Raw genomic sequence first — 12676 nt, forward strand, 5'->3', positions numbered from 1 at the left:
GAGACTTTTCACAACTGCCAACGAGCGCTGACATTTCCAGGACGGACGTCCGTCGCACGCTTATTAGTGAGTGATCCAGGTACGAGTTCGAGTCCGCGAATGGATTTGTTTGTTTGTTCGTTGTCCAGTGGCAAACCCCTGACCACCACCTGACATGCACTCTCCTCTATCACAAAATCTAGGGCAATTATTTACAAGTATTGTCATTTTTCGTCCGCCTGGGAAAGTGTTCACCACACGTAGCAACAAGTTTGTTTGACCAAGTGGAGTGTCTCCCATGGTGCACTGGCGGGACCCCCTTCCCCAGACCTTCATCAGGCTGAACAAACACCTTTCCATGGGTCAATGTCGAATGCGTGCGTGAGTTCACCTTTTGATTGGAACGCGCTTGCAAATGAAGATACAAATACTCGTAAGGGTATTAACGCCCTGCTCGAGGGCAGTAGTATAAACAAGCCTGAATTATTAATGTCCTGGAATCGGGGGATAAGAGTATGTGCAGCAGGACAACTTCTAAGCCTGACCCACTCCCACTTCCCCACGAGTTTTCGAACTTGAGGGACTTTAAATAGTTTATCATGGGTACAGGAGCAGGTGCGCTACTGACCCGTGTCTCCAAACTAGGCCAAATTAGAAAGTGGCCCCCATTTGACCTGCCGCCCATCCAATTACGCTCCTTCACAGAATTCCATGACGCCGTGGAGAGAGGAAGAGTAGCAACCGCAACCGCAATGAGCAGTCACAACGAAAGGTCCGGCGACAGGTCACATATCTTTCAAATACGCATCGATAGCGTCGATGATGAAAGCACTGCCCCCATAACGGAGGCCAGCTCACGAGAGGATCTCATTGGCAGTGCTGCCCGCGAGGGTGAGAGAACCAGCGACCAGTCGTCGGTTTTTCAATTTCCCAGTAAGATTATACTTCGACCATTAGCTTTTCTTGGTTAACCCTTCCCTCGACAGGATTCCTTTCGGTGCCAACTCTGCGAAGTCCACGCCAATCCCCAGATCCCTCCACCCGGAGGGAGGTAATGTCCAGTCCGGCCAAAAGCGAGCGCATGATACGCCGGACACAGACGAAACAGCGGCCCAGAAGACTTAGTCAGGACAGTGGCATTGTGGCGGGAAGATTGATAAGTTACGGGGTGAGTTTAGCCTTAGTTATGGTTACCCAAGCGATGACACTGTTGTATCCCCAGGAAAGTGCCCTAATTGACTCTGATCTGCACTCGCGGGTAATCGAAACGGATCACAAAAAAGCAGAAAGTATTTACTGCAGTCAGGAAGTGAATAATGTCCCAGCGGTGAGCCTTAAGCCCTCAACTCCCATCCTGCCCAAATCCAAGCTGAGTTCGACTCGCGCAAGGGCAGGCTCGGCGGCTTATACGGAAAAGTGGCTAAACTCCTCGGTGATGCGTACCAGTAATGGCAGTTCACTGTACAGCAAATCCAATCCCATTGCCGTGCCTTTGCCCACGCATCTGGAATCAGAGTCAGCGGAGCCAAGTCCAACGCAGGCCTTTGGTCCCAAGATTGTGGGTAGCCATGAGGAGGATATACCTGGCACAGCAATGCGTCGTAATTTGGGCCTGAATTTAAGTCCCACTCTGGGCTCTGGAGACAGAGTGAACCAGTCTTATGAGGTGATGGAGTCATCGCACTCCAACGTCTTACCTGACCAGTTTGGCTACCGTCAACTGATGCCCACGGAACGGAAGGCCTCAGATTCCACGAGCAGTGTGAGTGGCAGCTACTATGGCAGCCGAAAGGCCAGCAAGAGCAACAGTCTCGGCGGAGAGTCTGGAGACGAGAGAAGGGTCAGCAAACAGGATCGAGAGGGACTGGACCCAGAGTCACTAATGTTTCGAGATGGTCGAAGGAAAGTGGACATGGTGCTGGCCTGGGAGGAGGAGGACCTGGGTGTGATGACCGAGGCGGAGGCCAAGCGTCGTGATAATCGTCGTAGCTTCATGGAGAACCTTATAAAGGAGGGACTGGAAGTAGAACTGGAGGACAAGTCGCAGTCGTTCAACGAGAAGACCTTTTTCTTGAAAATACATCTTCCCTGGCGGCTGGAGACGCGACTGGCGGAGGTGATGAATCTGAAGCTGCCAGTTAAAAGATTTATTACCATATCCGTGAAGCCATCTTGGGTGAGGATTTTTAGGGTTCTAAAAACATATTTATCTAAAGTTTTTATTGTTTAAAGGACGAGGAAAATGTGGTGCTGAGGAATGTGCAGTATTGGAAGGATGTGTGGCAGCGTTTGACCAAAAAGATTCAACTAGACCAAACCCTTCTCGAGGGTGAGACCACCTTCAAGGCGGCCACAGCTAATGGCAATCCGGAGGAGCAGTAAGTATTAGTTTGTCTTAGGGAAATACGGTTTGGAAATAATATTCCTCCACAGGTTCATAGTGAAAGACCGCGCCACTGCTTTCACCAGCGCCCAGCGATCTCTGATGGTGATGCAGGTGCTCATTCGCACGCCCTTCGATGAAAGCGACCGGAGCGGCATTCGACGTCTGCTGAACGATGGCACCTATCTGGGCTGCTTCCCGCTGCACGAGGGCCGCTATGACCGTCCCCACTCCAGTGGGATCTCACTGGACCGCCGAGTGCTTTATCAGACGTGGGCCCATCCCTCGCAGTGGTACAAGAAGCAGCCGCTGTGCCTGGTGCGCAAATACTTTGGCGACAAGATTGCTTTGTACTTTTGCTGGCTGGGATTCTATACGGAGATGTTGGTCTATCCGGCAGTGGTGGGCACCCTCTGCTTCATCTACGGCCTGGCCACTCTCGAGTCCGAGGACAACACACCCAGCAAGGAGATTTGCAATGAGTATGGCACCGGGAACATCACCTTGTGCCCGCTGTGCGACAAGGCCTGTAGCTACCAGCGACTCTCAGAGTCGTGTCTCTTTTCACGATTAACCTATCTGTTTGACAATCCTTCGACGGTGTTCTTTGCGATATTCATGTCCTTTTGGGGTATACAAAAATTCTAATGTAATTTAGCTCTGTTTTTATATTTATTTTATTGTCTCCAAAATAGCCACCACATTCCTGGAGCTTTGGAAACGCAAGCAGTCGGTGTTGGTCTGGGAGTGGGACCTGCATAATGTGGATATGGACGAGGAGAACCGTCCCGAATTCGAGACAAATGCCACCACGTTCCGCATGAATCCAGTCACACGGGAAAAGGAGCCCTACATGTCCACCTGGAACCGAGCCTTGCGGTTTGTCGTGACTGGCAGTGCAGTTCTCTTTATGGTGAGCTTATTTCTTAATATTTTTTAAAAGGAAAATTATTAAAACTTCCCTGCAGATCTCAGTGGTTCTCTCCGCCGTGCTGGGCACCATCCTGTATCGCATAACCCTGGTGTCGGTTATCTATGGAGGCGGAGGTTTCTTTGTAAAGGAGCATGCCAAGCTGTTTACCAGTGTCACGGCTGCCTTGATCAATTTGGTGGTCATCATGATACTCACACGAGTAAGTTCAAGCTTTAATAAATTCTAAAGGAAGTCATAATTTATGGATAAATATTATTTCAGATCTACCACCGCATGGCTATCCGTCTGACCAATCTGGAGAATCCCCGCACTCACACCGAATACGAGGACTCCTACACTTTTAAGATTTTCTTCTTTGAGTTCATGAACTTTTATTCGTCGCTCATCTACATAGCCTTCTTCAAGGGCCGTTTCTTTGACTATCCGGGTGATGATCAGGCTAGAAGGAGCGAGTTCTTCCGCCTGAAGAACGACATATGCGACCCGGCGGGCTGCTTGTCCGAACTCTGCATCCAATTGGCCATTATAATGGTGGGCAAGCAGTGCTGGAATAACTTTATGGAGTATCTGTTTCCCAAGTTCTGGAATTGGTGGCGTCAGCGTAAGCACAAACAGGTAAGGGAATTAGTTGATTTTTCTTTTATATTTCTTTGAATAAGTAAAGCTTTTTCTTTAGGCCACCAAGGATGAATCGCATCTACACATGGCCTGGGAGCAGGATTATCATATGCAGGACCCGGGACGCCTGGCCTTATTCGATGAATATCTGGAAATGAGTAAGATTTTCATTTAATTTCTTGGCTATAAATTTAAAATTCTTTTTTAATTAGTCCTCCAATATGGCTTCGTTACCCTCTTTGTGGCTGCCTTTCCTCTGGCACCGCTCTTTGCGCTCTTGAACAATGTGGCCGAAATCCGACTGGATGCTTACAAGATGGTCACCCAGGCCAGGCGGCCGCTGGCGGAGCGTGTTGAGGATATAGGGGCCTGGTACGGCATCCTGCGAATCATCACCTATACAGCCGTCGTCTCGAATGCCTTTGTAATAGCCTACACCAGTGATTTTATACCCCGAATGGTCTACAAGTTTGTGTACTCGGAGACGCATACGCTGGCTGGGTACATCGAGCACTCGCTGTCCATATTTAACACCTCCGATTACAAGGAGGAATGGGGAGCAACGGTCAGCGAGAAGGATCCGGATACCTGTCAGTATCGCGGTTATAGGTGGGTTTCCAACATCCTAATCATCCTTACCTTCTACTTATAATTATACCTTTCTAGAAATGGACCCAAGGACTACGAACCCTATGGACTGAGTCCCCATTATTGGCATGTCTTTGCTGCTCGCTTGGCCTTTGTAGTGGTCTTCGAGGTAAATATCTTAAACAGTGATTCCAGAGGTTCTTGAATATAACTTTTTATAACAGCACGTGGTGTTCGTAATCACCGGCATCATGCAGTTCATCATTCCGGATGTCCCATCCGAGGTGAAGACCCAGATGCAGCGTGAGCAACTATTGGCCAAGGAGGCCAAGTACCAGCATGGAATTAAGCGGGCACAGGGCGACAACCAGGACATCATGAGCCTTTTCCGGGATGCAAGTAATCGGACTTCAATAGCCGGAAGTCAGACCACAAATGCCCGTGGCAGCTGGGCAAGGCGCTTTAGTAGGCTGAGCGATGGCCTGGATGCCCATGTAGAGGTGGCAGCCAGGCCGCGACGATCTGTGGAGTCGACGGTGTGGGAGGTCTCCTGACACGAGGAGGAGGCCGAGAGCGAGGTTCATGGTCAGAGCAAGGGATAGAGAAACCAAATTGTCATCATTCGCACCTCCAAGATCATACAAATCCGTTTATTTCATGTGTAATTGTTGTTATGTCAGGGTATTTGTAAATAAATAAATTATGTTCAATGTTGTGTAAGAAAAATAAGAACTTGTGTACAAATACTTGCCAGTTGGTTGCCACAGCAACCATCTTTTGGAGCTTTATTCAAGCCTTAGCAACTTGGTAAACAGATTTCTAGTTGGACATTTCAACATTTGGTTTTTTAAGCCAAGAAAATTATTAACAATGAACAAGAAAATTAGCCCCGAGGATGCCTTTTACGAAAACCTAACACTGGGACTTATTCGGACACTCTGTAAATATGATTCTCCTGCTCCAATCTTATCCCTAAAATCCTTGTTCCTCCAGCCAATGTCCCGAGAGTGTGCAATGTGACTTTGGAACGGCGGCAGCCGCTGAATGCCTGCCAGGTGGTCAACTGGGAGCAGAGGCACTGCGTCTATTTGCCGGAGGATATGAAGAAATTCTACCTCTCCACTGATGGCTTTGTGCTCAACTGGAGCTACCAGTATGCACGTGAGTGAAGGCTCCTCAGGTCCTAGTTTTCTGCTTAAACCTCCTCCACTTGCAGCCAACGATATCCGTCGGGTGGGTCACATCCACTTCCCCCACTTGCTGCAGGTCACACTTTTGCGGGAGAACATTGAAACCACGCACTCTGTAAACAGCAGCAACTCGGATGTGCTGGGAGCAGCTGCAGCACCAGTTGCTTCTGGCAAGGATAAGTGGGGCAATGCCACACCCATTATCACGCCCAAGTCGAAGATATTTGAGATCAACAATGTGAACGAGGTGGCCAAGGTGGGTTACCTACTCTCCTTCACAAAATTACCTCCTCTTCTCTCCCTAAATCTCGGCTCTTCCAGGTCTGCATGCTGTATGAATCCACCAGTTCCAACAATCCCAAATTCTATCTGCTGGAGCTGAGCACCCTGAGCTGGCAGTTCCTGGCGGATACCTTCAGTGAGTACCTGCGCATGGCTATTGCTCATCTGGGTCTGCCGTACTGGGAGCTGTGCTTCTCCAGCTGCGGTCTGCCCTCGTGGACGGAGCAGCTGTTCCTACTTCTAGCGCCGCATCTCCTCGAGGAGCATGAGCCCAGGCGGGGAAGGGTTTTAAATCCCGCCTGCGAGCATCCCTACAATGACCCCATCGATCCGAACATATTCCGGGGCAAGCCCAAGACGGTGGCCAAGACGGTGACCAGCAGCACCAAGCAGAGCAAGCAGTAAATGTGGGATTCTAGTAGAAAAAGTAAACAATTTATTTGTGTGAAGAAAACGAAAACTAAATGCCACAAAATAATGAAATGAAAATGGAGCCCCCCTGAGGTTGGAGTGCCACCAATTGGGAGTCAGTTCCTCTTCCAGGAATTTGTGAACTTAGTATTTAACAAGAAATTAGATTAATAACTCCTTAGCATATTGAGGCACTCCAAAGGGGTTACGTAGATGGGTTATTTCCTGCCTAGTAAAAGTCCGCGCTCTTGTCCTCCAAATCGGCCAACATTTTGTCCCTGATCTGCGGCCGTGGGTCCTCTGTGATCTCTGTGGGCACAGCGCCCGCCTGGCCCAGCATGAACTCCAGCTCCTCCGCGGTCAGCTTCTCGCCGCGCAGCTCCAGGGGACCGATGTACTGCTTGCGCAGGGCTCCTTCGTGGTAGATAAAGATGGTGGGCAGGTTCTTCTCGGGGAAGTTCGGTATGCAGGTGGTGGCCACAGAGCGCAGGAACTTGGTCTGCGGGAAGCGCACGGCCAGCTGCTGCATATGGTGATGTATCAAGGCGCAGAGGGGCACTCCGTTGGCGTACAGATGCAGGACAACCCAGATGCCCTCGCCCGCCTTGGTCACCTCGTTGACGTACTCCTGGCCGGAGATCTCGCGAACCGAACCGAAACGCGCCTTCTCGGCGGTGGCCCGCATTTCGGCGATGCGCCGCAGCCGGTATTGCTCCAGCACCTCCTCGTCCTCCGAGTCCTCCAGCTCGTCGAGCTCGTCCAGCGACATGTCGTCGATCTTCTTGTCCCGCTGGCCCTCGTTCAGCGGGAGGTCTGTGCGCCGCTGGATGGCGTCGTCCATCAGCTTCTGGATCTGGTCCTCTGTGATCTCCGCCTCCTTGGCCTTGGGTCCAATGATTCCCTTGGCGCGGAGCACATCGTTCCACTCGGTGTCTTCGTTGGGGTCCTGAATGGAGAATGCCATGTGAGTTTTCATTCAAGACTTCATACCAAATAAGGAGTTATTTTTGGATGCAGGCAGAGGCGGTGGTGCGTGGCCGCAACACACCCACAAGTGTTATTTGACTCCCGGAAAAAGGTGTTTTGTTGAATTACTATTTACCTGCATTTTTATTTGTTGTATTCACAGAATAAATGTATTAAAATTTGGCAGGGGCCGAGAGCATGCAGCTTTTAAACTAAAAATAAACTAATTTAAATGAAAATAATGACGTCACGTCGTGAGTCACGACCAGCGCTGCCAGTCGGGTGGAATAAGCCGATCTGGCACTTTTGGTCGCTCGTTCACTGACGATCTGGCACTTTTGGTCGCTCATGCACTGGCGATCTGGCAACGCTGGTAGCTCGTGCCATGAGCGACCAGCGTTGCCAGACTGTCAGTGCATGAGCGACCAAAAGTACCAGATCGGTGCACTACGTAACGCACGGAGTACCAGATCGGCTTATTCCTCCCGACATAGCGGGAAAATAGCTAAATTGGCAACGCTGTGAACGAATGACACTGGGCACACTGAAAGAAATTCAAGATTCGAATTCAAATTTGACGGTTAAATACATCTCTTGTATTTAAATAACTAAATAATATTTAATGAAATTAAAATGGCCTGCCAGAGTATAAAAACACACATAAGTAGATACATGAATTTATTCGAGCGTGTTCTGAGATAATGGACGCGTTCATTAGTTACATATTTTTCAACAATAAGGTACATCATTTCGTTTCGATATTTGATACTAACTTATCTAAGACGCGGATTAGTGTCAAGAGCGTTGGAAATGAGCGACTTTGGAGCCTTTATAAAATCATTTAAAGATCTTTTACTTGTGATCTTGTGGGTTTGTCGTAAAATGTGTGTTGAGGAGTAGACCTGCGCTTTCAAGACACCGATTTCTGCTCAGATACTATATAGTAGTCATTAAAATTAACAATACATATCAGGTCACCGATCTCCTCCTGGTAGCCAGAGGCGGCCGCCTTGTTGCCCAAATATATGAGATAAAGCATAAACTTATCGAACTCGGCCTCCTCCTGCAGCAATCTCTTGAAACGGGGATGTACAAACTGATTTTTCACATCCGGCATGAACGTTTGCGATTGTATTACTCTGGAAAAAATATTACAATAATTTCATAATCATCATTTGAATTTGTTTCCACTCACTTGCAGAAGCGCAGGACTATAACGAGCATATTGTCGATGGTTTCCTTGACCTTGGCACTCCTCCGGTTTAGAAAAGTCAAAAAGGCCATCCGCTTCAGGTAGGCCACATGGTGCCTGTAGAGATCTTCGATGGAATTGGCTGTGCACAAGTCTTCCTTGAAGCTCTTCCATGTGGCCTGCAGAGCCTTGGCCACCAAATGGGTCTGCAGGGCGGTCACAAAGTGCAACAGCTTGTGCCGCACCACCTGCAATTGCCGAAACTGGACAGAGCTCTGGAGCCCTCGGCCCAGCAGCTTTCCCACCCGCTGCAGGTGCTGGTGGGTGCCATCCAGAATGAAACTCACGTGCCTTAGCTTCAGCAAATACCCAAATATTTGTCCGTATTTCACAATTGTTTCCGAACTTATCACTAGGTTGAGGGGCCAGTCCACTTTGCAGTTTAGGGCCAGCATGGAGGTGGCTTCCAGGGACCAGAAATCCAGTTTATCTGGTATCTTGGTGCAATTCAGGTGAAGATTCTGCGTTACCGTGGTCTCATCCGCCGGACAGCAAGCCAAGGCATTGCCCAGCATGGCGTCGAGTACGCCCCTCTGGCTCAGACTCTTGGGATCGATGCCCGCTCGGATCCTGTCGAGAATATCGGAGGTGAGCATTCCACCAAACTGTCCGTCCAGCAGAAAGAAGTAGTTTCTTAGACGGCGAAAATGATCGTAGATGCGTAGCTCCTTGAATATTCTCAAGACCTCGTTACGAAGGAGAGCGTAGTGGGCATTAACAGGCACCATCACGGAGAGCTGGAGGCACCGGCGGGCCATGAAGGGATTGCAGGCCTCCGTTAAGATAACAGGTGTGGTCTCTGCCTCTTTGCTTTTCGTTTGAAAGTTTGTGGGGAGTATGAAAGTGGGCTTAAAGTTGGATAAAAGTGTTCCCACTGCTTTTACCGGATCAGGTTTACTCTGTGGCGATACGGTCACGGCCTCCACTTCATCAGCACCATCAGCAATGTTATTATTAACGGCATCCTTGTCAGCTGTGTGGTCAGGCGGCGTCAGTGGCCCAAAATCGGCATCGGAGGTGATGGACATGGGCGTTACCGACAAAGGCACTTCCACATGCAGCTTGTTGAGTTCCAGTGGAAGATGTAAAGCATCTACCCTGCCTTCGCCCAGCCTAATGCCATACTCGCTGCTCATTACCCGCCGCCTGTTAATGGCCCTATCCTCGGTGGACTGCATTTGACGCTGTATACGGCGGGTGTGGTCATCCTCGGTGGAGTTGTAGTTACCAAAGGAGTCATGCTGCTGCATGCGGAGTCGGTATCGCTGGAGGTCAGTGAGCTGGTCTTGGGTCTCCGTGTCCTTTACATTGGCATTAAAGTCGGGAGGGGGTAGGTGGGCTCTTAAACCGGTCGTAGTGGAGTCCTGGACATTGACCATGGCCTGAAAGTGCTCCGAGGAGAGTATGTGCTTGCGATTACGTTCCAGTTCCGATTGGAAGGTCACATGGTCATTGGAGTTGAGCTCGTCCAGCGGTCTGCGCAAGGTAGTTGGGGATTTTGGCTTGCCTGCCTGCTCCTCCTCCTCCGCCTGCTCCTCCTCTGGCTTGTCTATCACAGATTCTGGGCGAGAAGGGGGTCCCTCGAGGCAGGACTTGAAGCTGCGATCACTGTTGGAGCTGTCATCGGGACTTAAAGTGTCCTGGGACTCCAATAAACCCTGGAGTTGAGCCACTTTCTTTAGCAATGTTTCCTTCTCCTGCAGCTGCCTCTTCTCCTCCAGACGCTCACTTTCCTTTAGGAAAACCAATTCATCGACAATCTCCTGACGCCGTTTCTCCAAAACCTTCTGTTGGTTGAGCTCCAGCTCGGCATTGAGTTGTTCGTAGCGGAGTTTTTTCTGGGCATTTGCCTCCAGCTGCAGGACACGCATATGCTCCTCCCAGGCAGCCAGATGTGCCCGGGTGCGCTGCACCATGAGGTCTTGGGAGTTACGCTTGGCCGCCATGCGCTCCTGGAAGATGCTTTGCATGCTGCACCAGCCAAACCGTTGATAGATGACCGAATATTTCTCGGCCAGGCCACGACGCATGTCCTTGAGCTGCTGCTCCGTCAAACAAACTGTTATGGAAGGGAACTCCACATCGAAGACTGGGTGCTGTATGGATTTTGGAGTAATATTATGACACTTTATGGGGGCTTTCCCAACCTCACCTGAGCATTGTAGGCCTTGATTACGCGATTATACTTTCCGCACTGAAGAATGTCCTGCTCGCAGCCGTATAAGAAGGCTGGAACCTCCTCGTTGACCACCTGGTAGCCCCTGTTGAAGAATTCCTTGCTGCACTCATCCATTAGGGAAGGCGATGTGTTTCGGCAGCGACTAATGAAAATCTCGTTAAGCTCTTCGTCCAGTTCGCCTTTGTAAATCCAACTCTGCAACTGGCCAAAGTAAGTCTTCGACATCCTGCGCAGCAGATAAATAAGGAGCTGCAGGAAGTCGCTATGGGTACAGCTGTCGATGATCTGCCAGATGCAGCTCATCAGGAAATAGCCAGGAACTCCAGCCTCTAGATTCACTTTAATCAAGGATACATTTTTAAGAGGGAAATCAAATTTATAAATGGAAACTTACGCCTGGGCTCCTCCTGGAAAACATTCTCCAACTGCTGCAGGAGCTGCATAGCAGACCGGGAGTTTAGTAGCAACTGGGGAAGACTCTTAGCGGACTGCGAGAGCAGAAACTGGCGAATGGTGGCCAGGAAATCCTCCAGAATTTCGCGAAAGGCCTTTAAGAAAAAGAGAATTTAATAAACTCTTTACTCGCCTCCTTGTTTACTCCAGGACTCACCCGGTTGAGAGGTCTTTCCACACGGACATTGGTGAGGGTGCTAAAGCTGGTGCGGGCGCTCAAGCGCCGGTAGGCAAAACCCGATCTTAAAAAGGGTTCCGCAAAGTCCGCCAGAATATCCGGCAGCACACTGCGCAGGGTGGTGTTGGGCCTAATCATCAGCTTCTTGTCATCCGCCGGCGAACACATAAACGTGTCCGACTGGAGACCAGCAGCCGCCTTCTTGAGGTGGTCAATGAGAACAGCTTCCTGGATATAGCTGAGCACCAGTTTTTTGTTCATTGCGAGATATAGCTCGTTGCTCATCATCAGATCCGAGACAAAATGCTTCTTCGAACCAGGTTCTCCAGACTTCTGGAGCTTCTCGGACCTCTTTGTGTTAAGGAAATCCAGTTTCGGTATCGGTGGCATTGATTGCTGGCCACTCTCCCTAATCCGAGCTTGGGATGCCGTTAAAATCGAGATGTTTGTTGGGTTTATCCTGCCAACTGGCTTATTCATATTACATGGCAGAGGATCCCAAAGGGGCTCCCTTAGCTGCAGGGGCTGGCGTTCCCGCTTCAGTTGAGGGATTGATCTGAAGAGAAGTGGCTCCCTGAATATTTGGTGGTCCATTAGCTGCACTTCGTGGAGCTTAAGCACGCTTGGCCTCAAAACCTTGAACCCCTCTTTGGTGCGGGTTTCCACCTTCTTTTCAGTGCCCTGCAAGTCCCTCGTCCTTAGCTCCTCCAGCAATCTCTGGAAGGGCTGTAGCCTGCCTCGCTGCTCTGGATCCTTTCTTAATTGGCTGCTCACCTCGCACAGCAGCTCCAGAATTTGCTCCGAGGACATTGTCCCGCGTCGGAAGAGCGCCTCGTAGATTTCGGAGCGCTTCTTGGCCACCACAGCGGCAGATGTGGACTCATCGGTCACCTGCTGGTTCGATGCCAACAATGTGGCCAGGTGGGTGACCTGGTCGAGCACACTGTGGGTGCACTCAGCCAATCCAGCCATTGGAATTCCTCTTATATTTGAAATTTCAAGGATATTTCCATTAAACCAAATAAATAGAATAGAGATGGGAGAAACACGATTGAAATATTGGTGAAATCGGTACGGTCGATTATCGATTGGTTTTTGAAAGCGATAAGTCCCATCACTATGAAGAAAGCGCCAATTCAAAAAGTTTAAAAACAAAGAAGCATATTCTGAATAAGAACTAAAATTAACCGGATTTGTATTATTAATGAAAGATTTTATTTTGCTCTCCCCCGAAACCACCTTTCCCCTCGCTGTAGAAATAAA

At 49.6% G+C, this 12676-nt stretch overlaps 4 protein-coding genes across 4 annotated transcripts; 2 read left to right on the forward strand and 2 right to left on the reverse strand.

The window, feature by feature from the left end:
• Nucleotides 1-731: 731 nt before the first annotated feature.
• Nucleotides 732-5056, forward strand: LOC108074017 (anoctamin-4). Its single transcript, XM_017165884.3, has 12 exons — nt 732-912; nt 966-1147; nt 1202-2155; nt 2212-2357; nt 2413-2993; nt 3058-3275; nt 3331-3495; nt 3558-3911; nt 3973-4072; nt 4127-4523; nt 4581-4671; nt 4727-5056. The coding sequence occupies exons 1-12, from the start codon at nt 732-734 to the stop codon at nt 5054-5056; spliced, it is 3699 nt and encodes a 1232-aa protein (XP_017021373.1).
• Nucleotides 5057-5308: 252 nt separating this feature from the next.
• LOC108074018 (tubulin polyglutamylase complex subunit 2) lies at nt 5309-6379 on the forward strand. Its single transcript, XM_017165885.3, has 4 exons — nt 5309-5442; nt 5496-5663; nt 5719-5948; nt 6014-6379. Exons 1-4 carry the CDS (start codon nt 5373-5375, stop codon nt 6377-6379), a joined length of 834 nt encoding a protein of 277 aa, XP_017021374.1. The 5' UTR covers nt 5309-5372.
• A 3-nt stretch (nt 6380-6382) lies between these two features.
• On the reverse strand, nt 6383-7642 carry viaf (viral IAP-associated factor). Its single transcript, XM_017165886.2, has 2 exons — nt 7488-7642; nt 6383-7331 (listed from the first exon to the last, which is right to left on the reverse strand). Exons 1-2 carry the CDS (start codon nt 7491-7493, stop codon nt 6615-6617), a joined length of 723 nt encoding a protein of 240 aa, XP_017021375.1. The 5' UTR covers nt 7494-7642; the 3' UTR covers nt 6383-6614.
• A 370-nt stretch (nt 7643-8012) lies between these two features.
• On the reverse strand, nt 8013-12449 carry Grip163 (gamma-tubulin complex component 6). Its single transcript, XM_017165834.2, has 5 exons — nt 11393-12449; nt 11177-11330; nt 10756-11120; nt 8547-10699; nt 8013-8490 (listed from the first exon to the last, which is right to left on the reverse strand). Exons 1-5 carry the CDS (start codon nt 12383-12385, stop codon nt 8262-8264), a joined length of 3894 nt encoding a protein of 1297 aa, XP_017021323.1. The 5' UTR covers nt 12386-12449; the 3' UTR covers nt 8013-8261.
• Nucleotides 12450-12676: the final 227 nt, after the last annotated feature.

This window comes from Drosophila kikkawai, chromosome 3L, assembly GCF_030179895.1.
Source record: "Drosophila kikkawai strain 14028-0561.14 chromosome 3L, DkikHiC1v2, whole genome shotgun sequence".
In the NCBI taxonomy this organism is placed as follows: domain Eukaryota; kingdom Metazoa; phylum Arthropoda; class Insecta; order Diptera; family Drosophilidae; genus Drosophila; species Drosophila kikkawai.